General features: G+C 33.9%; 1 protein-coding gene across 1 annotated transcript; it reads right to left on the bottom strand.

The window, feature by feature from the left end:
* Positions 1–6713: 6713 nt before the first annotated feature.
* LOC139904970 (zinc finger MYM-type protein 1-like) lies at positions 6714–8586 on the bottom strand. The gene is made up of 2 exons (XM_071887227.1): positions 6842–8586; positions 6714–6785 (listed from the first exon to the last, which is right to left on the bottom strand). The coding sequence occupies exons 1-2, from the start codon at positions 7964–7966 to the stop codon at positions 6714–6716; spliced, it is 1197 nt and encodes a 398-aa protein (XP_071743328.1). The 5' UTR covers positions 7967–8586.
* Between the last annotated feature and the right edge of the window lie 19397 nt (positions 8587–27983).

The following is a 27983-nucleotide window of genomic DNA, read 5'->3' as shown; positions in this document are numbered from 1 at the left end:
GCTTTGGTTTTTGGGTAAAATATGTGTTTGGATAATAGTAAAAAAGAGTGAAAAATTTAACAACTAAATGATTTAACTTGTTTCCGTTCAGGCATACAAGCGTTCATAAATAAGGGGAACGTTGCTCATTTTGAACACAATCTTCATGCCTGATTAATAGTTTAAAAAAAAGAAGATTACAAGGTGACGTGTGGCATAAATCTATTATTAATTATAATTGGTCTTTTACGCTGAATATTCTACTAGGTGGCAAGTCAAGCGTATTTTAGTTTCAATTTGAATTTAATAGACTTTGCAATTAATTAATTAATTTCATGGAGTTATAATTAGACCTACTTCAAATGAGCGTTAAGAAACCATAAAATGTATGGTTCCCTCTCTCTGTTTCTGCATATATATATAAATATTTAAGTATAACCGGGGTATTTGGGATACATTTGACATACTTATAACTAGTTATTGTTGTTGTATGGCTTGGAAGTATTAGCACACAACTCCCATCATTTGAATGCTACAACCCATTTTTTAAGTTTCAATATCGTCGGACACTTTTATTATTATCCAAATAAATTGAGTAATAACTTTTTTAATACTAATTTTACATATCTATACATATAAGTCAATATATAGAAAGAAGTATTACTTTTCAAAAATTCTGCATTTTGAAGCAATACATCTCTCCATCCTTTTCTAAAATTTTGGCACACTAGTGTTACAGTCAAATCTGACATTTTGACCCTGTCTTCTTCCAAGGAGATATTCAGGCTAGTGTTATTTTGGTGGCAATGGCTTTTTCTACATGGTGCTCCACATATAATTTTTTTATTATTTTTAAGTAGGATTGAGTGATCTCTGACGTGTGGGATGGAGTCCCATATAGAGTACATACCAATTCCTAGCCCCATAGGAGCCTTTGAAAATTAGGAAAACATTGTGGGCCAAAATACTTTTGTATTGGATATCATTTATTTTTCCATCACTTGCAATTAATCCTTTAATAGTGGCTGACTATTGACCAAGGATACTTTGACTTTGCCACACATCTGACGTCACACTCTTGAAATTGAAAGTATAGCCCAAAATAACTATTTTAAACAAAAATTAGCAGAAAATAATATATTCAGACATACTGTTCGTATACTTTGAACTCACCTGGGAAGAAAATAACTTTCAGGCATATATCATGATAATCAACCAATTGGTCAACCAAATAAGGAGACTTGCGTGAAAGCAAAGTTGTTCCCAAACTTTTCTTTGGCCCATTTAGCACTTTCTTATCCAGAAGTTCGATGTAAGCATCTGCATTAAGTCGATCCTTTTCTCCACAAAAATAGAAGGACGTACTTCGCCTGTCCTGCCACTTGATTTTTTGTTCTGAAGACATATCTCACTGGAGCTGAGACATTGTCTGGATGTTAGGTTGTAAAGAGTGGCTGCTTTGCTTATTCACAGTGACATCAACGGTGATTTTTTATAACATCAAAAAAGAGCTAACTTTGCCCCAATTTTTGTAGGCCTCAGAAAATTTAGAATCTTCTTTGAACCTTCCAATCGTCTCAGCTGTCTCTGTTCAGAGATGAGATGTCATGTTGCCCTCCTCCGTGATTTTGGACCCATGTCATTCCAGATTGAAAATAATACAATGTGAACCACTAGATAAGATCAACCTTGAATAGCCTAGTACTAGTTAGCTCCAAAAATGAAGTGACGGAGCATCAACCCAAATAATTTGATCCTTGGGATTACTGCTACTTGGCATGTTATCAGGGAGTCACGGCATCAGAAAGGTTGGGAACCGCTGTTTCGAGTATTCTTGCATTGAGGATTGACATTTTTGTTGGGAAATCCACAAAAGCTCTAGAAACCTCTTCCTGATAAACTATGACATCTGCTTGTTCCAAGTTCTGGAGTCCAATTGAGGCTGTGATCGAAACATCATTATTTTAATTGAATCTTGTTGAAAGAAATGTATTTTCCGAGCCTGCAAATTTTTTTTCGAATCAAATACACTTTCTAGTTATAAAAACGTTTTTTATCCTTCAAAAATGGTCAAATTTCTATTCCATGTAGGAATGCAATAACTTCTATTTAAGGAAACTGAAAAGTTGTTTATATATAGCTAATTAATTGAAACTAAACAAAGAAACTGACTAACCAAAAATTCATGTGTATCCATGAATTAAGGCAATTTAAATGGATTAACTTTTTGTTAAATAACTGATCATAATTCAATTATTTACAAGACAGTGAATGCAGTAATTAAAGTCATAAATATAAATATTTGATTAGATAATGGTCACATTGAATTTTTAATTCTTCATATCAGTTTTGTGTCTCTTAATAATATTTGCAATTAATAAGGAATTGTATATTAAGTAAGGCATCAAATTGCAAGGATATTTGTGTTTTTAAGGCGTGATATTTGATACAAGATTTCTTTCAAAAGGGATGATTAAGTCCCACATTTTTGACGTTCTGCGCAAAAAAAAAAGTATAAGCTATACTTTGTTGTGAGTTATTTTTCTTCTTTTAATCTGAACAGTGTTCTCAACAACATTGATGGTTTGAATTTGAAGTAGCTCTTGTTAAGCTGTGAGCCATTCCCAAGAATTACACTAGTAAACATTTTTGCCCTAGGATTGAAATTGTGTTTTTCTGATTGTTTTGTCCTAAAAAAATTGAAAGGACATTTAAACCCTCAAAATTATGTTTTGTTGCTTACAGAAAGTAACATTTTATATACAGATAGCGGGGATCAAATTTTCGCCTACTTTAAACCTTGATAACCTGAAGACGACATTATCAAATAAAAAACCGGTTACCAAATAGGAAAGCTATTCTCGTCAGCTGACGATACGTAGTTCCGTTAGCATCATGCCGTCATCATATGAGGAGATAAAGAGCTATAAGTGGAACGAGGAGCTTTCGAGGTCCGCCGTAGTCATGGCATTGGTTAATAATGGAGGTGAAATCTCCAATTCAACGATTGCTTCAACCTTAGGAGTGAACTTACGGACTGTTCAGCGTATCTGTAAGAAGCTAGAGGACACCTAGGATGTTGATGCCACCATAAAGAGGGCACCCAAGGAGGAGTGCGCCAACAAGAAGGTCAGGGACACCGACTTTGTCGACAAGGTGAAGAAGATGGTTGAGGATGACCCTACCAGGTCCATGAAGGCCATGGCGAGGGATCTGGGCTGCCATGAGAAAACAATAAGGTACTGTGTATCTGAGGATTTAAGGTGCAGGAGCTACAAGATGCAGGTGGGCCAGATCTTGACCCAGAAGGCAAAGTACAACAGGCTGATGAAGTCAACAAAATTGCTCAACAAGATCAAGCACCCAAAGCAGCCAGGCATACTGTGGTTTTTCTCTGATGAAAATAATTTCTGTCAAGATCAGATGGTCAACATGCAGAACAACAGGACGATAGCCACCTGCACCAGCCATGTGAGGAAGGTAATGAAGACCAAGTTCCCTGCAATGGTCAGCAGTGAAGGTCATGTTATGCCTCCCCACATGTTTGAAACGGGTCTAAAGGTCAATACAGAGGTCTACCTGGATGTTATGGAGAAGGTGGTTCTGCCTTGGATCCAACGGGTGGCCGGAGACAGGCCCTGGGTGTGGCAACAGGACTCAGCACCCTGCCATGTGTCCAAAATCTCCATGCAGTGGTTAACCGAGAACTGTTATGACGTCGTAACCAAGGATTTGTGGCCTCCTAACTCTCCCGACCTTAATCCTTTGGACTATTTTGCCTGGGGCTATGTCGAGATACATACCAACTGACATCCCCATAGCACCAAGGCCAGCCTGATGGACTCCATCAAGGAGGTATTCGGCAACATGGACAATGGGATGGTCAGAAGAGCCTGCGGCCGGTGCAGAGGCCGTATTGAGGCCGTCATTGATGCCAACGGTGATATATCGAATGAATGGCTACTCTATAACTATATGCTCGTCATAGTTTTGATTTTCAATAAAAAAGTTAAAAAATGTATATTTTGTGTTGTTTTTTGTAGAAAAATATTTTGGCGACAATTTGATCCCCGCTCCCTGTACTATGAATAAATCTTGATAGCTTAATAAATATGTACAGAAAAATATTTTTCCTGCCAGCAAATCTTAAATAACTTTTGAAATATTAACTATTTTAAGTTGCTCTTTTTTATATTATGAAGTTACAACCAACTATGATTTTTACCATTGTTATCAACAATGAGGTATTTTTTGACTTTCAAGGATATTGTCCTTTTTTTTGTACTTGCAAAGCAATTCCCCTTGACTGAGAAACAAATACAGAAATAAGTATCTTTGGTTAAAATTGATGTTCCCTTGGATTTTTAAATCAAAATATGTAATGTGTGTTACTAAAAAACACATTAAATGGTTGTTTTCTGTTAAAAAAATGGGGGAATCATGCCCCAAAATTTCAATGCATACACCAACAAAAGCCTAATATGAGGCAAGAACATAATTCCATCATTATTCCAACAAAAAACAAATATTTAATGCATTTTATAAATTAAAATATGTAATATTTTAATTTATAAAATTCATTGGGAACATCAATTTCTACCAAAAATATATAAATCTTATTTTTTTATATATATTAAGGCGAAATATACTTAAGGCAAAATAGTTTAAGATAAAATTAACCGGTGCCATCTATTTTTTGATGGAATTCCAAATTAGTACTACACTGTTTGGCAACGTTGGATCCTTCATTCAAATTATTTTAGGTACTTCCGAGTACAATTCAATATTTTAAGGATTGAGGAAGAAAACTCTACAAAAGTAAGGAAATGATGAAGAATTACATTATTTATACTCAAATGGTCTAACTATGAGAAAAAACTTGTCATAAGTTATGATGTTTCCAAATACTATTTTATCTACATAGATTTTGTCTAAAGGGCACAAGGGAAAGAGTGGACACTCAGTTGTAGAACAGCATGTTGTTTCCTCATCTTTGCTGACTGGCTTAAAATTGTCAGCTGTCTTTTGTAATGGTCTTGAAGGCAATTTATTTACTACATTGTGGGCTTAATTTAATTACTTATCAAAATTAGTCAATATTTATTCAATGCAATTTATTTTTCATAATCAATGGAACTGAAGCTATCAATGAAGATGACAGACCAAGAGAACAAGCAACTGCCCAGCCAAGTACGGAAACAGTTGATCAGGATCCAAAGACATAATTTAAAAACAACAAAAAGTTTCGCTCGTTGAAGATATTCAATTCATGACTTAAAGGCAAATAAGTCTGTGTCAATTCAACCTGTGAGAACCCATAAGGAGGCGTTCTATGGCCGGTCGTTTGGAATATGATAATGTATAACTTACTAAATAAATTTAAAAAAAAGAGCAATCAAGGTCGTTGGCTACGCAGACGACATCCTCCTTTTAATTAGTGGAAAATATCCCCCCCACACACATCAAAATCATGCTCTATAGTCTTTTTGAAAGCTTATAAACTTAAATAAAAATACTTTCCACAATTAGAAGTGGATGGCAATGTGATGCCATATCATGCCATTCATATTTGAAGTACCTATGTGTGACTTTTGATCAAGGACTCCCCTGGAGAGAGCATTTGAAAAAAAAAGCCTCCAATTGTTCTCAAATATGGAATATGGCCAAGGCAATCATAGGACAAAAATGGGGAGTGACCTCAGACAAGGTTCTCCGGTTGTATGAAGCTATGATCAGACCTACATCTCCTATGTGTATCTAGTATGGGGGTACGCAATCACTACAAAGAAAAGTCTAAGGAAAGTATTAAGCACCATTCAAAGAAAATCACTCTCGGGAATACATCATACATTTCGATCGACATCAACCACAGGAATGGTGGCAGTTTGGATATTGCACCTCTGGACATATACATTAAGGAACAGGCAACGTAATCAAGATGGAGAACAAATCATTTCTTACGTGATACATATGATAGAATTTTTAATCTTCCCAAACGTCGTGGGCAGTGCCGTATGTCAGGAATATTTTTCGGTCCGCTTTACAAGGGTGAACGGTTGATTTTCAGTGGTGAACGTGGGATATTTAAACAGGGCAAATGCTACAGCATAGATTAAATCTTGCAAGAATATCGTCCAATGGACTGTCTGACCATTATTTTCTTCAGGCAAACATTGGGAAAAATAAAATGAAAAGGAAAAACTCTAGACGGAAAGTCAATGCCGACCTATTCATAAAGGAAGGAGTATAATGGAGTATAAAATGCACGGTGCAAGAATGAGAGAAATTTTTTGAACTATACAATTAAGTCAAACAATTTAAACCTCCTTAAATATTTTTTAATTAATAACGGTTGAAGATAATGAACGAGATTATAATATACCATGAAACGGTTACATCGACAGAAAATAAATTATGTTCACAAGTCTTGATGTTCTTAACTCGCATGTATACGTGGTGATGTGTTTGAAAAAATGAAGAAAAAAATGCATGTGTTCTTTATCATGATTAGAAGAAGAAGTTTTTCCTCTCTTTTCTTGACGCAAAGGTGTCAATCAAACTGTCCATGTCTTCATGGAGCACCTTGTCCACCATCACCCTGTCCATGTTCAAGAGGGTGAGGGAGGAGAGCCTCTCCTGGTCCATGGTGGTCCTCATGTGGTTCTTGAGTCTTCTGAAACAGGAGCTGATGGGCATTGAGGCCAGGATAACGATCACCTTGTATAGCTCCGGCATCAGGCGGAACACTCCCGAATTAACTCCGCAGCAATTTGTGACGAAACCATGTCTTCTGTGTCAATATCTGCCTAGAGAAACATAAATTTTAAACATATAATGCAAAGTGAAACATTATAATATTAACCTTGAATTGCTGGAAGATTGCATGGTCTGACTGGAGCTGCTCGAGTTTAAGTCTGTAGTGCATGGCGACACGCTCAATGACACAGGTATCCACTTCACTGACATTGACGATTGCAATGAGATCCATTGTGATGTTTGTATCGTCGGTGGCAAATCTGCTCTCAAGCTCTAATACAATCTTATTCATTGCAACATCGAAATGTGTTTCACGGAAGTAGGATTCAGTTGTTCCTTTCCACTTTATTCTCCTTGGAATCTTCGCCTCCTTGAATTCCAAATCAATTGAGTCCTCCTGGTCAAATACTGATTTCATCTCAGACGACTTCAACTCAGCAAGTTTCCAGATTGATTCAAAGATTTTCTCATTCTTAAGATCTTCAAGAGTCCTAATCACTAGGTTGACGTGTTTCCGGGCCTTTGTTAGGTCAACCTTTCTGCCTTGAAGTTCATCTGACAAGCTAGATGTGTGTCTGAGGAGTGTCTTCAACAGGTCAATGCCGAAAACAAATTTGTGACTAAAGATGCTGTTGAGCAGAGAAGTTGCTATTGAACTCGACAATGTATTTTTATCTTTTCTCATTATTATGAGGGTCTTCATGATTCTGACCATCCCTAGAGATACAGCGTGTACAGCATCGTAGCGGAGACTCCAGCGGGTAGCAGACTGGTTCTTCAGGGTCATCACCTTGGCATGCTCCTCATCTTTGCTTGTTATCTTCACCGACTTGTAGATTGCTGACCTCTTTGGTGACCCTTCAATGAAGTTGTATAAAATTTGTACTGTCCCCATTGTATTTCTCAACAGGGTTATATCTGAGAGAAGATCCTTGACTACAAGATTGAGGACATGGGCGTAGCAGTGGATGTAGACACACAGTGGGGCTGCTTCCTTCCACCTGGAGGCAAGACCCTTCTTGTTGCCGGATATGTTGGAGGCACCGTCCGCGGCCAGGGAGACAGTGCGGGTGGGGTTAAGGCCGAGATCCTTGAAAGCCTCGTGAAGCTTCTCAAACAAATATTTGCCGTCAGTCTGGGTAACTTTTACAAAATTGAGGAAGCTCTCTTTCTTGATGCCTTCACTCGTCAGATATCCCAGTGACAGACTGAACTGCTCCGTGTTTGGCATATCTGATGTCTCATCAACAATCACAGAGAACCAGTAGTCATCATCGCCGGCACAAGTCTTGACATCGTCAATTATATTTTCCGACACCTTGGATGCTATAATCTCTATCAGCTCATTTTGGATGTCAGGTGAAGTCCATTAGGCAAAACCTGCCCCAGCTGAACCAAATTTTTTGACTTTGGCCTCCTGTTTATCTTTGAGAATATGATTGTCGTGTGAACGCAGGGACAAAAGGTCCAAGAAGTTTCCTCGATTGTTTTCATTAGATTCCGTCAACTTTTCTTGTTTCGGAATCGCCCCTAAAAGACAATCCTTGCTTTGCGAGGAACCCAACAGTTTGGAAAAGATACCTCAAATAAGCTCGCCACTTTACGTCTTCCTCAGTATGTTGAGACTGAACATGGCCGAGAACCGAGGTATTCTTTCTCTTTGATGTGTGGAAATTGATCCACTTTTCCATCGACAGTTTGTGTTTTTTGTTGTTAGAATGAACTTTCAACGAGGAACTGTTTTTCCATGTTTTGAACTCAAATTTCCCAAGGTTGGAAATGGAAAATTTGGAACAGGCGAAACACTTGGTTGACTTTTCAACCTCGTCATATTCTAGCCACGGGAACTTACGGAACCAATCATATTGAAAGTCTCTGGAGTATTTGTCATCTATCTGAGGACTGTATGTTTGTAACTTGGGCTGTAGAGGATGATTTCTCTCGACTTTAGGCACAGTTTCCCGCTCAGTCTCCACTCTGGTTCTGGTTACAAATATGTAATTTTGTAATAATGACTCCGTACTATTATGAGTTGGCTATAAGTTACATAAATATAATAGATTTTAATAATTAATTATGACTTAATTCATCTATATTTACATACCTATATGATTGGTGGACGGTTGAGTAAGGTTGTTTTTTTTTTTGGTCCGCTGAAGCGGACAAAGTGCAATACTGACGTACGGCCCTGGTCGTGGGCATCGGTTCCATAGTGATAAAATACTTATACAAGTCGGAATGGATCAACAAGGGATTACATACAAAGTAAATAAAAAATAAACGAAATAAACAAAATTGCAATTTTCACCGATTTCTTTTTTAGCCCATAACTTTTTTGATTTTGAATAAATTTAGAAAACGTAGTAATTCATATTCGTAGTTGCATTCGAAACACCAATCACTTATTAATAAATAACTCAACCCCCTATTTGGTCTCCTTGAGCTACAAAAATGGATTTTGGGTATAGCATAAACCCCCCTTATATGACTTCCCCAAAAATTGAAAACCCCGTCTTAGCCTGTCCCATCTCCAAAGAGAGACCCATGCAAAATGTCAGCCTCCTCGGTTCAATAGTGTGGGAACGTATAAAAGACATTTACACGCACACAATCTCTCTTTTATTGTTGTATACAAATTAATTAAATTGAGCTTATAATATGAAATGATCAAATGTGTTATTTCCCAGGAATTTCTCGTAGGTATTAAACCCGGAGAAATTCCGGGATAATAGGATCTCCTGATCCCCAAACAGAAATACCATAGTGTACATTTATATTCTCCGAATCTCATGATTTTTTCGAAATTAAGTGTATTAAGAGATTAGAAGTGTCTGTAAATATCAAGGACAATTTTAGATTGAACGTAATCATTAGTCATCCCTTATCAGCTTAAAGATATTTATAGTACAAACGTTTTTGAAATATTTAGTTATTTAGATGTATTTATCTTCCCTACTATTAATTAAAAACGTAATTAGTTGTAAAAATTATACATGGAAATGAAGGCCAAACTAATCATTAATTAAATATTGGAAGTAAATACACATGTAGTCCGTCAACACTATGGATGTACTATTTAATTGACAACTAATCGGTCATCAGTAGAATGTCCCTTATTCATTGATAATTGTCGAATGCTGCTAATCAGTATTTATAACTCTACTGATTACATAAATACTAAAATACCTGCATGAGTAAATACAAAACTCATGCATTCATTAATTTAGTTTATGAGAGAGTGGGGCAGTACATTTATAATAACTAGTGATGCAAATCGGGTGTGTTTTTAAGCTCGTCCATTTTCTTTTGGAATTTGTAATCTGAAAAGGGAATTTTCTTTTCCTCAGCTGTTGTTATTATTATTTAACACCTGAGTAGTCTACTTCATCTACTAAATAGATTCAATTATATTCAAAACCTGATGGAACATTCGTGTGTACTCGTAAAAGACAGAGAGTAACATTGACTATTTGTTGGAGAGTTATAAGTGTAAGTCCTTGTTGGACTGGGAGTAGAATTGATGATCCATATTGGAGTAACTCTTGCCTATGACCTTGTTCATTTCGTTCTCCTCCTCTTCCCATGTAACAGCTGATTGTAGCTGATACAATAAAACGTCATGACAGCTAAGCCGCTCCCATTCAAAACATTTTTCAAAATGTCAGGTTACCATTTTTGGGTTTTTTTTTTTTTTTTATATGATCAAAATATAGAGATTTACATCTTGAGTTATAACAAACGTACAAAGATACTTCTAAAAAATGTGCAAGTTATTGCTACGAAAGAATGTGCCATGACATGGATCCTCCTTTTTTCGACAGCTAGAAAGTAACTAACTAAGAGTTTGTGCCAGACAGGAAGTAATTATGCTATCTTGTTTCCTGCTAGGTACAAGAAAATTTGTAGTGCTTTACATAAAGTAATGTGATCTACTCCGGCCTCTTCCCTCAGTCGACGGATCGAATCTGATTTCCCCTTCCCCCAAATGCTCGATTAGGATCAAACAACATAGGAGTTTACACAGATTCTTAATTATATACAACAAGATTTGGAAAACTTTTCAATGAAAGTGACTTATTAAGGGCATTGTCACTGTAGTGCCGTATTCAGAAAAGTGCATAATTAAAATGATATTAATAGGATATGCACAAATTAAAAAGATTTATAATGGATGCCCCAATGAAATATGAACACTTTCTAATTCAATAATTAATGAGAGTTAGGCGATTGAAACTAATTCATATTTCGATATATTAAGGCATAAGCAATTGGTTACAAAACAAAACAAATCTGAGCTCTCTAGCTTAAGTGCAAGTCGAGAAAATGACATTTGACCACAATTTCGATTCGTGCATTCCCTCTAGTTGGGCGTCTCCGAGAACACCGTCTACGCCTTTCGGAAGTCCAAAACGTTAGAGGAAGAAGGGATCTGTCAAAAAAGGGAAACTTGACCCGGATGAGTTAAAATAAACAGCCCAGCCCAATCCTCTCAAGTCCATGAGGGGCCATGGAAGAGATCTCGTGGTTTTACACCTAACTGTCCAGAGAGCTATCATAGAAGTGTGTGGAAATAGCCTTGTGAGGTTGGAGAGGCCCCTTTTGATACCAGCAATGAAAGAAACCCATCTCCTTCGTTGGTAGACTCTTTTGAATGAGTCTTTCAAGATCTTTTGAACTCTTTTTTGACACTTTTGGACCACTTCAGCCCTCATACCAACCAATTAATAAACTGTATTTTGTTGAAGTTTAAAATTTAGAGTGAATGGAGCACTCGGTGTTATTTGCAAGGTGACGTGACAGTAGGTAGCTTGTCATTTAAACTAATTGTTTAAAGAATATGGTGCATCACGGCTCGCTTTTTGAAATAAACAAAGATGTTCTTTATTTTACATCAGCTGCTTTCATATGCATATTGATTCTTATTTTACGTATTATGAACTCTAAAAATGTACTTCATAGGATGTTGATTTTTAGATTAATTTATATTTATCAAGAGCCTTTGTTTAGAATTTGTGTGATTTCATACTCAGTCGTTGGTACAATTATCAACTCGATGTATATAAACAATTAAAAACTATTATCTAAACAGGTAACAGTTGACAACAAGAAAAATACAGAAGAATAGCTACCAAATGCTTTTTTAAATTTGTCTTTTCCCTTTTGATGGTCGAGGTTGAGATCGGATAAAAAACTCTATTCGTGAATACTGAGAAAAATTCTACCAGTGCCCTCTATGTGAGTAACATATGTAGACTTATATTTGTTATTAAAAGATAATATATTATCATTTAAGATTTTTTAATTTTGCCACAAGACGGCGACACTGTCTGCCGCTTTGTTTACAAACTATTGTAAGTACCATTGAAATATTTAATGTGTAAAAACCAATATTTTTTATGTATTTAGGAGAAAAGATTATTGATCATTCACATAGGTATCCCAAAATCATCAATAACCCATCTAATATTTTTTTGTTAACTGTTAATTTTCTATCTTTTTTAACTCTTATTAGTGTATTGAACGTTGATTGGTTGAACTCAAAACCTATCGTTAAGCTATGAAGAGGTCCCTACTGTAAATGAAAAAATACAATCTCACAATTGGGCTAATTCTACGATGTAACAGAATTTTTGCCGATGATCTAAAGTCCAGATTTATTATTGTTATCTATACTGTAGGACACAAAAAGTGACCATTAAAAAATAATAATAATAAATGTGGCTTTTAGACCATAGGTTTACCCTTTAAAGTCTTTTAAAAACTATGCTTGTAGAGTACATATATTTACGATACAGAGCCATATTTCGACGTGAAGTAAAATGAAAGTTAATAAGAATTGATAAAGAACATTCCAATGTTTGGAAAATAAATTATTGTTTAAGTTATTTATTTCTGTCAAGCGTCATTTTTTTAGAAATGAGGTTTTGAGGTGAAAAAATGATATTTATTTTTAAAGAGAATTTTTTTAGGTGTAATCTTAGAAAAAATCACTTGAGTTTTAAACAGTCTCAGATCAAGTCTCAAAACTAATAATACCATATGTTTTGTTCGGTTCTAATGCACTTACCCCCTCGACCACTACCCCCGAGAACCCCCCTCCTCTGTCTTTTTATCGCCGAGCGAGTACCCCAACAACCAAACATTCAATCTTTTAACAACCATACAAAATTATTTATTATTTAACTTATTGATGTAACCATTTGTGATGTTGGACTTCTTTTGACAGTATAACATGTCATTATAAGTAATTTAAACTTTATAAGCTTAGCTGGGATCTGAAAAGCCGTTAATTCAATTCATGCTATTATCAATATTTTTCTTTTCAAAAATCATTTATTCTTCCTGCTTTAATCTATGGAAAAACTCATCTAGTGTAGGGTATCCTGAAAGCTACTCAAAGATTAAAATAAAGCTAACACATTATCCCATTTTTGTAATAAATATGGAGTAAAGAGGCAGTGAAGATTTGATTAGACCCCTAAACCTCGACCGTTGATGACTTAGTTAAGTAGAAATGCTAACTACTTATCTTTGCATAGCCCCTAATAGAAAGGTTATCCTTCAAGACTCAAGGATTCAAATCTCTTTATATATTTGCCTGAGTCTCTCTAACGAAAGGGGTCTCTCATACCTTCACACGAATAATTTGGCCTTTACAAGAAAATATATATATTGAACATTTTTGCGTCTCTTAATTAGTAATAACTTGGTGATTCGAACTCAAAAGTAGCATTTCCCAACAACCAAAACCTTTTTTTATGACTTTGGCCCTACATCCTTTACGAACTAACTGTTATGTCGGTCCTTACTTAACACTGAGGACTATAGTCCTGTATATCTGTCCTAAAACATATAAAGGTCGTTCCTTGATGCCGTCACCCAACGTTACTTAATCTTTTTTTATCAGTTCTAGAACTTGGAGTCCTAAGGACAGACGGTCTTAAAGACCGGTCCCAAGACTGGGCTTGAGTGGATCAAAGCTGTCTTTGTGTTGTATTATATTATGTTGATGACGAAGAAAGTTAAATTGAGTTAATCCACTCTTATTGGCAAATTGTATAATACATAATAAGCTGACTTAGATGTTATATCCAATGACAGTCTAGGAATATTGATGTAGTATAATCAGGTTTTATCTGCATATATAATCGCATGATGTTTCTTTTGATCACATTATTTTTTTAAATTAATATGACGCATTTAGATACAAGATATTGTATACATAATCCAAGATAACTCAATCCACATGGATTGCAAAATCAACAGAGCACATTGATTGGACGTCATTAGGGATGTCTTTTGGGCATTATTTAAATTTGGGTATATAAATTAGCTTTTAAATCTTATAGCTTTGATAGTAAGCTCAAATCGAGTCCCCCTGAGTTGGATTTTCTATAATATCCGTCAATTCGAATAGATTTAATCTGAAGTTTTAATATATCTGGATATCTCTTTAAAAATTAGATATGAATGTTATGCATCTATGTTAGTATTTTGAAACTTTCCATTACAAGTATGCCTGAATTTAAATTCAAAACTCCAGACAATTTTCTCAAGTATGAAAAGCTTGGCATGCAAAAACATCTATCATGTACAATTCTTCTCAGAGCATCTGTAAGATTATATTTAGGTAGGGCAGGGAGCTTTTTTCTTAATAACTTATTTTTGGAAAAAAATATCAAATATTATTATTTAATAATTTCTATAGAAAAAAATTTAAAAAATCCATAGAAATTCTCAAAAAAATTCAAAAATCTACTGTTGTTCACGAAACATTTTTTTTTTTGAAAAAAATTTCAAATATTTAAATATTAACACAATCCAATATTTTAAAATCCATATCAATCCACAAAAAAATCTGAAAATTAAAATTTGTGTGAATGTTTGTTGAAAAGTTTAACTAAATTTTAAATATTAAATTTTCTAGTTCAAAGGAAAAATTCCTTTTTTTTTTTTTTAGGGCTACAGTCCCTACAGCCTCCATCTGCAGCAGACGCACTTGCTTCTGTATATGCTATAATATACCCTAACCCACAGTAAGTGAACCGCAGGGCCCCGAGGCAAGTTAAATTTATCCGCCACCCCTTCCTTGAGCATCAAAGAACCCTTCAAGTATCTCAAGATACACCCCAGTCCTCAGGTTGTACAGGTGAAGTGCAACTTGCAAAAAATATTAGCAGCTCAAAAATACCTATGAACGTTTGCGTTAGCTTGAAATAACTATTCTTTTTACCTTGTAGCCAAACTTGAATCAGTAGTTCTGGAAACTGGACTTGTTTTGAGTAGTATTTCTTGAATACCCTCAAATATAGATGGAACTGCATCTCTCTTTAAGATACGGTTCGTTTAAATTTATATTCTTTGTATCTAAAATGTTTGCTACATACTCGTAAATTTGTATTCTGTTACTATTTTTTCCAATAAGTATAATAATATAAAAACTTTTAGTCTTGATACATTTTTTCCAAAGTTAACATAAATATAATTGAAAGTGTAATTAATAAATAGTAATCGCTTAGAAACCATATTATTAAATGATATTTTGGTATAGCCTTGATTAAAAAATGAATGAGAGTTTCATTTTTCATAGGTTGCCTTTGACAAAAACTATTGTCTTCCTTTGGATTGCAAGAGTAACCTAATCTAAACTTTGGAGAACAACATGTAGCATGCATGTTTGTCAATTAATTATGAATACGAATTCCGATCCAAGTATAATTAAATACACAATTTTAATCAATTTCAGAGTTAATTCTTCTTTTCTATTATTAGTTAGACTATGGTAATATTTTCCCACCCACTACAGTAGTCAGCAAATATCAGTATTAAGTCCCTTTTTTATATGTCCAAGGGCATAGATTACTTAAAATATGGATAGTCACAAGCCATGCAACAACCTAGTACTTTTAAAATAAATTACGAAATAGTTTGGGTACCGTACTTGTTGATCTTGATGTATGTGTTGACCTTAGAGGCGGCGATGAGAGTTAGCTACCTCGCCAGAATCGGGAATTTTCATGAGATGTCATCATCTTTCAACAGCCTATGGGTTTATGTAATTTATAAGTAACATTGATGACTAAAATTACATGGTAAGAAACTGCAATACCAACGATCATAATTTTGCATTTGAAGGGGATGCTATAATTTAGTTGTCCCAACCAGCATTAGACAATGCTTCCGAAAATATTATAAAGGAAATAAAAGAAAAAAGAGATGCTCCGGAAATTTACAAACGATATTTATAGTATTGGGGAGCATTAATTGGATTGATTTTCCTTTATTACGGGATTTATCTACTACTGATTCAGTGATAAAATCAGTCTCTTTAAAATGCAGACAATAAAGTCTTAAATTCACTGTTGTTGTCTAGTCAATCGTATCTCTTGGCATGGTCCTTAGCCATTTGGCCAGATTTTGGGAGTCTCTTATTGGAAATCTGTGAAAGCTCACCTCATTATTCTCTAAAATGGATAAATAGCTCTACTTGCATCAAGGGCAGAACACTTGTATACTACGATGAATAATTAATTGAGATATAACTCAACAAATTAATTAACTATTATGAACCATGTTCTCCTTTGTTCTACGTTTTCCTTCTTTATAATTAATAAAATAAAGGAAGAATGTAAAGGAACACACTTCCAGTTGTTTCAGTATTCCTTGACACTACCCATTCCCCATATATTAATTTTGGGCGCTTCTAGGAAAATTTGAACATTTTTGCCTTGAACTTGTTCTCTTTGTAACGCTTTGGCCTGTGAAGTTTTCGCCTTGTAACCTTTTTGCCTTGTGACATTATCGCCTTCTCACTTATTTCCTTGTAATATTAAGACCTGCAATTACAGTTTCGCCTTGATACTTTTTTGTCTTGGATAATAATAATGGTAATGATACTTCTTCTTAGTTATATAGGTTTGTAAGTGGAATTTTTACCGTTGTATTCTAACAATAGAGGTATCACTCGATCACATAAATAAAATAGGTTGAACAAAGATTCTACTGCTTCATTACAGAAAAAACATCCACGTTCCGTTTTATTTGATTTGCTACTGTATATCGAAGATGTCACCAGCTTGTACCAAACTCACTTCTGTGACCATGTTGTAAAGGGGTTTAAGTGTACTATTACTGGATTGATTGCTTTTTCTTCCATATTAAGTTTCTTCCAGTATTTTGCCACCAACTAGCTTGGTTGTGATTTTTTTTTTTTGGTTATGATTTTTTCCTTTCCTCTGAACCAATTCCTACAAAGAAGGGAATTGGTGGGAATTGTAGGAAATTAGAAGTATGAGTCATGGCAGTGACCCCTCATTGAAGAATCCAGTTTGCAATCCTTCTTTAAAAAAATTTCAGTTCGCCCGTTGAAGTTAGGGTTGTATCTATGTTCCTTTCTATTCCCAAGACGCAACTTTCATAATGGTTAAATATGTAAAGTATTTAAAGTTCAAATATCTACTGATTATACTCTAAATTAATAATATTAAGAAAAAAGGAGAAGTGATCAACTAGATCAAATCAAACTTCAACAGTACTCCCCCCTTAGACGAAAGAAAAATAAAATGAAAAATTTCCATTTTTTTTATCGTCAAGTACAAAAAAAAGGCCTGCAAGTAAAGTTCCTGAAACACACTTGAGATAAGGTTTCACTTTAAAATTTAACAATTTAGGTTCAGTGAGTCTTTGATCGTCAATGACATCTTTAAGAAAATTGTCACGTAATCTGGTGTTGTTTCAGATAGGGCTCTTGACCAAAATGGTATTTTTTGCCAGTGCCCATTCACTTTCTGTTCCAGAACGGCTTCCATTTCAGACGCATCTGTTGTAAGGGCTAAAGAAAACAAGTTGTCCCGGAATGACAGTTGAGTACTTGAGGATAAACTGTGTTTTATACCTTGAAAAGCTCTTCAGCATTCATCATTCCCTATAAGTATAATTTTTAGTTGTACGTGTTAATTGTGCTCTCAAATATCCCTGTTGTTCCTTTGGAGCATTCCTTACTAGTACCTCTTTAATCAAACTTACACGTAAATCCTTTTGGTATTCCTCATCCAGAAGTCGTTCAACCTCATCTTTGACCTTTATGCTCAAGAGCCCGGAAGTATCAACCATCATATCGACTATTCTTCTTATCCTTTTGGAAGATTATAGCCCATATGGGACTAATATGGATTTTTTTGCTCCAGCATAAGTGAGATTCTCCTCACTAATAGTAATAATATGGAAACCCTCATAGGGAAATGCTAACGCCATTTGATGTATTTAGCTTTGGTATGACAAATCCCCCTCAAAGCAAAAGCAAATTCAATTATCCGGAACCAGTTCTCAACATCCGGAGAACTTAACCTAAGAAGGCGGAGTTCCGTAACAGCCATTGCTAAATTTGCCTCTTCCGTTTTAATCGACTATGCTTGTTTTTTGGGGAGACACAGGTAGTAAAGTTTGCTTTCGGGGCATTTTTCGAATCATGTAGGGGTCACCAATGTAAAATATTATAAGTTCATATGTCTACTGATTATATTCTAGATTAATAATAATAATAATATTTAGAAAAAAAGGAGAAGTGATCAACTTGATCAAATCAAACTTCAACGAATATTTCCTACCTCCATTTTTATTTATTATCTCTATAATGAACATGTTCCCCACCTCTTCTCAGTCAACCAATATTTATAGATATGTACATTATGCCTCCATGTATCAATAAAGTCTTTAGGCATAAAAAACAAGTAATTGAGTCCACTTTATTTCCAATTGAGCTTTATTCTGAAGGATCATTAAATTAAGAAATTATAAATGCCAGACTTAATCACTCAAGAAAATCATCAATAATGTACACGCTTGCAGATCAGATTCACCATCTTCTGATAAGCAGTGACCCCTTAATATCTCACCTTCGAAAATAATATAATAAGATTTGAGTACTCGAATGTCCTCGATGTACAAAAAAACAAATGAAATAACTCATCTCAAACCTATTAATAAGTTGCATCAATTCCATTTATAAGGCTGAGTTCGTGCTATTCAGTCTCTACGGACATTTTGCATCAAGTACACTTCAATCAGCTCTATTACTGACAGTCGGAAGGACCAAACGTCTTAAGGACCGATCCCAAGGACTGAAATGACCATTCCTTAGACTGGACTGGACCGAATAAATAAGAGCTGACACAACATTACATGGTAATGAATAAAAGATTCATTATGTTATCTAAACTCTTGAAAAAACGTCAATGATTATAAAAGCTCTATCAGGGCATTATTCCACTAATATTTAAATTGAAACTGTATTTTTTTGTCACCTGCTAACTTGTCCTATCCAGGACATTTCACTTGTTTCAATTTTTATTTATCTTAATAATACAATGTTTAGGATTTTACATATATTTAGCATATTGTGAGTATAAATGACTCAGAATAACTTTACCTGACAATGTAAACAAAAGTAAAATGACAACATAACAGTATTCTCAAGAACAACGTTGATTGTTTGAATTTGAAGCAGCTGTGAACAGTTCCCAAGTGTAACACCAGTTAAAAAAATTTGCCCTCAGATTGAAGTTGTGTTTTTTTGATTGTTTTGACATCAAAAACATGCGAAGGACATTTTAACGCCCAAAATTATGTTGTTGCCGCTTACAGAGGATAACATCTCATTTACTGTAAATACACCTGAATAGCTTAATAAAATATTTTTTCAGCCAACATAGCTGAAATAACTTTTGAATATTGACTAGTTTATGGTGGTCTTTTTTTATATTATGAAATTTCATGTCTTTACTTTATTACGAACTATGATTTTTACCATTGTGATCAAGAATGGGGTATTTTTTGACTTCCAAGGATATGTTACATTTTTTTTTTTTTGTACTTGCAAATCAATTCCCCTTGACTGGGAAACAAATACATAAATAAGTATTTTTTGGTTAAATTGATGTTTCTTTGGAATTTTTCAATCAGAATATGTAATGTGTATCACTATAAAACACATTAAATGGTTGTTTTCTGCTAAAAAAAATGATGGAATCATGCCCCAAAATTTCAAAATGCATACACCAACAAAAGCCTAATATGAGATATGAGGGAAACCCATAATTCCATTATTATTCCAACAGAACACAAACATTTAATACATTCTATAAATCAAAATACGTAATATTTTGTTTTAGAATATTCCTTGGGAACATCAATTTCTATCAAAAATAATCAATAAAAATGTATAAAGCTCATTATATTAAGCTTATATATTAAGGCGAAATATTCTTTAGTCAAAATAGTTTAAGGTAAAATTACCGGGCACAATCTATTTTTTCATGGGACTCCAAATTTGTACTATACTGTATGTCAAAGTTTGATCCTTTAATATTATAAGGATTCAGGGTGGAAACTCTACAAAAAATAAGGAAATGATGAAGAATTACATTATTTATACTCCAATTGGTCTAACTATGAGAAAAAACTCATCAAAGGTTCCCAGTTTCCACATACTATTTTATTTAGGAAGGGGATATCGGCATTCATGAGTAGATAATCAGAATTAATCGGTCTATAAAATTGAAAAATACATGGGGTGTGATTGAGTTTGTGGATGTGGTCTATTATTGTTTTACTTATTCAATTATATTTGACGCATCATTCATAATTAATTATGCTTCAAAATTCAATTCTTGGAACAACCGTCGACTCAAATCCACATTTATTGTTGTTATTTAAGTCGTAGAACACAAAACTGAGCAATAAAACCTTCAAACAATCACGTTTTTATTGTATAATTTCGATTCAGAGCCATATTTCGACGTGAAATAACTAAATACATGAAAATAAAAGCTCAAATTAGTTGGTTAAAGTTGAATGATTTATGATGGTATTATTTATAATCATTACAATTCCTATAATATGTGTTTAATCATACAAAAATCAAGTAAACTGACATAATTTATTTGATAGCTAATATTTTTTTTAACTGCTTTAATTACAACTTAAAAATATTTTCAATCGAAAAGAGTTGGATTTTGATTGATTTTTTCAGTTTAATCTTCTTATGGAACATTTAATAGATATAAAGGTAGGTTGCGTGAAAAATGCTCCGAAGTTATATATAAATATAGAATGGGTACTTGCTAGACCGCAAACCTCTGCCTATAGCTATTTTCCGTAAAAATTAACATAAAATGTTTAATTGTTGCAACCGTTAAAAATATCAAATTTGAATGAGAAAATTAGATAAGACACTATGGATATCAAGAAGATTTATTTGAATCAACTACGTATTTAAACAATGTAAAATTCTCCAATTCGAAAGACTATGAATATTGGATTACATTTTTATCAAACCAGTTGAATTTTATGTTTCGTCGATTTAAAAGACATGTTAATTGTTAAAGTAATTAGCTATAACCCTAGTTTTTAATAAATTATAGAACTTAATCATAATGTGATACTACTTTGTCTCATTATTCGTTATACGCCATAATTATTCATTTATCTTAATGTATTATTTGGAATCATTTAGATTTGTCCCTTTATAAAAATCATGTTGAGAAACTTTTTGAACTATAGCTCAATTGTTCCTTGATCTGGCGAGACGAGCCTACAGTACTTGTTTTATTAATAGAGTTGTAAGGATTTTTGGGCATGTAAAAAGAGAAACCATAAATTAAGATGGTAACTCCAACAATTTGAAGAATGTTTGAGAGAAAATGAGCTTATTTGTCATGAAGTTTCATTGAATTAGCCATGAGATGAGGGAAATCAACACAAGGCACAATCCGTATCAATTACTCTGTTTTCGATCCTCAAATCAACTATGAGTCTAACAAGGACTTACACTTATAACTCTTCAGCCTTACACTCTCTCATTCATGATCAAACACACTCGTGGTTACTCTTTCTTTCCTCAAGAATGAAAAAATAATGAGAGTAACCATAGAAAATAAAAAACACTGTTCAAATTGCGAACATTCTTAAGATACCACAGATGACGTCACTTTATAATTTCTCTCATGACGTCAGTAAGTTTTTTTACCTTCGCAGAATTTTCCTTGTTAGTTCATCGAGGTGTTGTAGTTAGTTATAGATTTTCAAATCTACTCGACACTCCTCGCGAACAAAAAATAGTCATTTAGCCAAATATTGATGACGTGTTCTTCGTTTTGCCACTTTTGTGAATCAAATCATATAAAATAATGCAATGAAACCTTTAATATTCTTCTCATATATTGGTTAATGTACATATATGTATTACTTCTCATCACGAATTTTTATAATATTTTTTGGAATGAATCCTCAATAGATTATATTTATATAGATACAATGAATTTTACAAAGATTACAAAAGCTTATATCCTTTTGTTTTTGGATCAAAAATACCCGTTGTGTTGAGAGGAAACTCAATTCCTCTCACACTTGTCATGGAATGACATCCCCTCCGTGCACTTCTCAATCTGTGTCCAAGACCCAATTTATCAACAGTGGGATAAAATGTTGGAGAACAATTATCCATATCAATTGGTTTAACACAAACACTTTCTCCGGCAAAGTACTTTTCTGAGTAGATGGTCCATTCATCACATCCTGTAACAATGAGGGACTTTCCAAATACACTTTTCACTGGATAGGGGATATCATTCGTGTAATATTGCTCTTCGCCGCTAAATCCTTCTTGAGCGTAAAAGTTGATACTTGAGTCAGTGTAATGCTGCCCAACACCAGAGCTTCTAAGAGACGAAGCTTTATTAGTAAACTCTCCGAGATTTTTCTCAAGATAAGAGTCACCATAGGTAAAGAAACTCATTCCTTCATCGTCTGTGTTGTAATTTATATTCTCGTAGAGAATCCAGATCCCATTTACTTTTGTGGAGTCCACCTTGTTGTCGAAATCAATTGCGGCAAGATCTTTTTGATAACCATAGCAATGATAGACATGGAGTTGATCGTATAGTGCAATTGAGTTAAGCTCTGCAGAAGTGAGGGAGGCCAATGTAGCTAGGGTCAATAGTGTGCCGATTTGAATCATTATGATTTCTTAAATGAGACTACAAATAGATTTCTTTTTATATATATAGTAAGAGATAAGTTTGTCATCTTGCTCTTATCTATTTATAAATAAATTTTTGTGAATTCATTCACTATTTGACATGATTATAACTGTTTGCCTTTTAGCAACTGTTGGCATCCTTTCGTGAATGTGGAAATAAGAGTTGTTTCTTTTCTCAGGAAATTGTTTTTGAGTGGATCTCGGGAAATATTTTTAAAATATCGGGATTCCGTAAGCAAATCATTAGTAAGCGACGCTCAAAATTCTTGAGCAAGACCCGGAGGGCCCTCCTTGCTTTAGAGAACGAGTGGGAGCGCGATCAACATTTTAGAAGAGCTATAAAATCGCTCGAATTATTGTTCATTTATTTAAGTCTGTATTACTTTTTCCGTTACTACTTCTTATGAGATAGAATCGAAAATTTAGACCCATACAGAATAATTTTAAAGATTGCAAGAATAGACTGTTGAAGTTATGTCCCAAGATAAGGTAGAATATTTCTTGCAGACTGTATCTGTGACTCTTGTTGTTTCCTTCGACGAGTTTGCCTCTCACATAGCTGCCACTCTAAGAATACCTAGATATCGGTTATCTTAGAGACACCGCCAGCTCTTTCCTGTGTCTACATTCCGTTGGAAGATAAATCTTTAATTTTTATAAGCGAATTTTCCCAACTTAAACACAATTTTCTTATATTTTTATATAGTAAATTGACATAGGATCTCTAAATCTCACGCAAGCATAAGTCCAAAAACTTGATAAACCTTTGTTCAAGCCCAAGTTAATTATTAGGCTTAACTACTTATAAGTAAACAAAACTTCCTAAATACATATCCCAAAAGACAGTGGTTCCCAAACTTTTCACAATAAAAAAATATTGAGACTTATTTTAATTAAACTATTCATTTGAATTGTTATAAGCTATTTCAAATAATGTATGGTTGTCACAAATCGTACAGCACACTTGAACTTGCAATTTATTGAATTTAATTCAAGATTGGAATATATGATACACCTGAATTAAGATCCTTATTAATATCAGCTGCCTGTTATATGATTTTGGGAGAAAATGAACTACTGCTATAAAGAGGAGAACCTACTACCTTTAAAAAATCATTAGTATATGGAAAATATTATGTACTTAGTTACATTTCAGTTTATATATTTATTTTATTATGCATTTTATATTAATGTACACCAAAAATAGGCGAGAATTCTTCTTTTAGAGGAAGATGTTAACAACCCCACGACTAAATAAGTAATGAACAAAAAAGAAGAAAAACCGCGCGCATCAATCGTTTTTCCGTTTAACCCTTATCGCTATTTATAGTCTTTTCTTTACACGGACCCCATCTCATCAGTGCCAATAGGGTATTTAAAAAACGCATAATAAATAATTGAAATAGTACGGTATAAAAAATATAATTTTTGGTGGTGCTGGGAGATTTATAATTGTGAAATACACAGGCCAACAAAGTCTAAAAGTGGAATTGTTATGTATAATTAAATAAACTTATATTATACAATAATTAAATGCATTATTTCTCGGGAATTGCCCGTAGAGCCAAAACCCGGAGAAATTACGTAAATCCAACACGTGGCAGTCTTCAATAGGGAGTACTATCACTAGTTGTCTGGAATATAATCATGAACACTCTCTTAACGAAATTTCGAAATGGTACTGTCAAAGTTGTAGCCTATGAATATGATATTTTTCTATTAATTAGGAGAAAACACCCTCCCATCCTGGTCACAGCAATACGGGGAGCAATTAACACTGTTCTACATTAGGAAAAACGAACAGTCTCACCTTTAACCCAGCTAAGTCGAGCGCTATAGTCTTTACAAAAGCCTACAAACTCAGATCTAAATAATTTCCTCGATCAGAAATTGTTGGAAAAGCAATGGAATATGCCACACGGGAAGAGTATCTTGGTGTGCTGCCAGATCGAGAACTCACTTGGACAGAACACTTGAAAAAACAAAAAAAACTGCCAGATTTACTTGTATATGAAACACGGCCTAAGCAATCATATGACAAAAGTGGAGGTTAACTACAGATAAAGCTCTTTGGTCCTATGATTCCATGATCAGACCTATCATCTATGGGTTTCTTATGTAAGGGCATGCCATTACCTTAAAAATGAAAAAAAATGCAGTAAAAATACAAAATAATATTGAAAGAAATGCATTCCTTGGAATGACCCACACTCACAATCAACCCCGACAGCAGGGATGGAGACTGTGTTGGGCATAACTTCCCTTGATATATACATTAGAGGTAGTCGTGTTTGGATCGAAAACAGCCTTGTTGAAGATACAGACACAACCTTCTATACCGATGGATCCAAAGATAAAGACGGTAACACAGTTGCTGGATGGGCTATCACTCAAGGTGATGCATTAATTTACCACTCAGTGATGTCATTCAATAATGAGGTATCGGTGTTGCAAGCAGAGGTTTTGCAATCGCAAAATCACTGGAGGCTCTCATCCAGCAAGAAAAACCATTAAAAAATGTGATAAGTCGATCAGATTCTCAGTCAGCAATTGTTTCTATCCTTAACCCGCTTACTACCAGCGAGGAAATCAGAAAGTGTAAATAAATTTTGAACAAAGTAAAGAGTGAGAAAATATGAATCTTGATTGGTGCTAAGGCAATTCTGATATTACAGGGAAAGAATTTACAGAATACCCTGCAAAGAATGGAACTGAGAGTAAAAACCCTTAGTGTGTAGGAGTGCCACCAAGCTACGCAAAGAATAAAATAAATGGTTTCTTCTATGAAGTATGGAACATATACATCTCATGCTAAAAGAACCAAATTGAAATGCTATCAAAATTGAACGTGAAAGCATGATAATAATGGTTCAAGCTTGCACTAGTCTCGAGCCTTTTTTGGCTCAAATTAGCAAATGAAAGAGCACAAGTGCAATGTGTCTTTCCATGAGCCACAAAGTGCAGACCACATAATCATTAGATGCCCCGCTCTCTCATATGAGTGCGGGACATCTAACAATGCGAAAAGAAGACGAAGAACTTCTTATTTTAAAATTTATGAAAAAGATTATTGAAAATAACTTTAACATCAAATAGGTTTAAGGAACTCCTGTAGTAGCACATATACCCCTTTGTGTGGTCGTGTTCTATGTTTGTAGTGTAAAATTATTGTCCATGTATATTATGGGGGTATCACGGGAGCCCAAAATTGAGCTATCACGCATTCTGACCCCTCAAAAGTTGCGAATGGTAAATAGAAACCCGTTTTACTCAAAAAAAAAAAAAAAAAACCAGGAGAAAAAAATTAACCCCCCCCCTTTTTGTCCGGAAAGGTTTCTGTATGAAGTAGAAAAAAAAAGTTATGAAATAAACTTTTTTTTTCTTATTTCTAAAAAAAGCTTTATGTGCTTTAAAAATTGATATTGGACGATATGTAATTTTTTGCTAAAGTTTAATCCCTTACTTCTAAAGCTAGATAAACGTTACGTATCCCCGAATTTAGTGTGAAAATAGACGAAAAAGATAAAAATTACTTATGAAAAGGAGAAAATTTTTCCAATATCTTTTTTATTATTATTCTATATTAGTTAGTATATAATAATGTGGGTAATTATCCTTTATCTTTGCTTAATGATATCATGACATGGATATTTCTCTAATTTCAAAGGCGCATTGTTTGCTTTCATTAGTTCTTTATCTGACCAATATTGTAAGATTAGAGTAACTGATATTACTATCTTAGATCACTCAATCATATTCATGAAATGATTTGATTCATAGTTTATTTTATTATTGTTGCGTCTTGACGAGGGAGAGACACAAACTTATTTATAAGGTGGAGAGATCCAGGATGACCGAGAGAAATGAGGAGAAGAATTCACGTGGAGGAATAATGTAACACTAGATCATGTGTATTCTAACTATACTCTAATATATTTACAAAAGACGATACTATTTATAACACGTAAAACACAGTACTTATAATACATAGACGAATTTACAAGAAGATAAAAACATGTAAGGAGATATTAAATACATAACAATTATGAATTATTTTTTTAACTTTTCCTACAATAGGCCTGAAATTGACGTACTTCTTGATAACAAAAATGATAAAAAAGGATGAGGGTTAAAGGGCTTGGGGGTTATAGGGCTCGGGAGTTAAGTCATAGGGGGTAAAATGATTCGTCCAGAGGAGTAGGTGTCCAAATGTTTCCTTTCCCCTTTGACGGTCAAGGTTATGAATCGATAAAAAAGATTGATGGATTAAAACTGTCTTTGTGTTGCATAAAGTAAGTACATATTATATTATGTTGATGATGAAGAAAGTTAAATTGTGTTAATCCACTCTTATTGGCAAATTATATAATACATAATAAGCTGACTTAGATGTTATATCTAATAACAATCTAGGCATATTGATGTAGTATAATCAGGTTTTATCTGCATATATAATAGCATGATGTTTCTTTCGATCACATTATTTTTTTAAATTAATATGACGTATTTAAATACTAGATATTGTAAACATAATCCAAGATAACTCAATCCACATGGATTGCAAAATCAACGGAGCACATTGTATGGACGTCATTAGGGATGTATTTTGGGCATTATTTAAATTTGGGTAGACACAAGTAATTGAACTTCTGACTCTGGTAGACCCAGATAGATTAATACCCACAATTAATTTGTAGATATATACAATGTTGTTTGTAAGTGGATATGTCTGTACAAGTAACAACTTGTATAAGAAAATTGTACAAGTTGCAATTTCTTTGTCTTAAAGTGCACTATTTACAATTAACTACCAACGATTAATTGATACTATCATTTCATTTTGATCTATTAACACTACACGGTTATTATGTATTTATGACTAATATAACTGTGGGCATTTGAACTTTATAATTTGCATCAGAATATTTATATTTTAGACATTTATATTATAATAGTCAGAACCCTTAATATATTGATCATCCTTGGAATATTCTATTATTGTCTTATTTTTATGTCAAAAACTATAAATCGTTCATTTAAAAAGATTCATCTAGTTATTTTGGTTACGAGAATTTTTTTAATATACAAGTTACAACTGGACAAAAATGGCAACTTTTACATAACATACACATGTGTGCGCGTCTAAAACTGAACACTCTGAAATTTAAAAAAATATTTAAATAATTCTGTAATTTTTAAAGTGGTCGACGAA

Source organism: Lepeophtheirus salmonis, chromosome 3 (genome assembly GCF_016086655.4).
Source record: "Lepeophtheirus salmonis chromosome 3, UVic_Lsal_1.4, whole genome shotgun sequence".
Classification (NCBI taxonomy): Eukaryota; Metazoa; Arthropoda; class Copepoda; order Siphonostomatoida; family Caligidae; genus Lepeophtheirus; species Lepeophtheirus salmonis.
The sequence above is the reverse complement of the archived record's forward strand: the minus strand, read 5'-3'. Positions and strand labels throughout refer to the sequence as shown.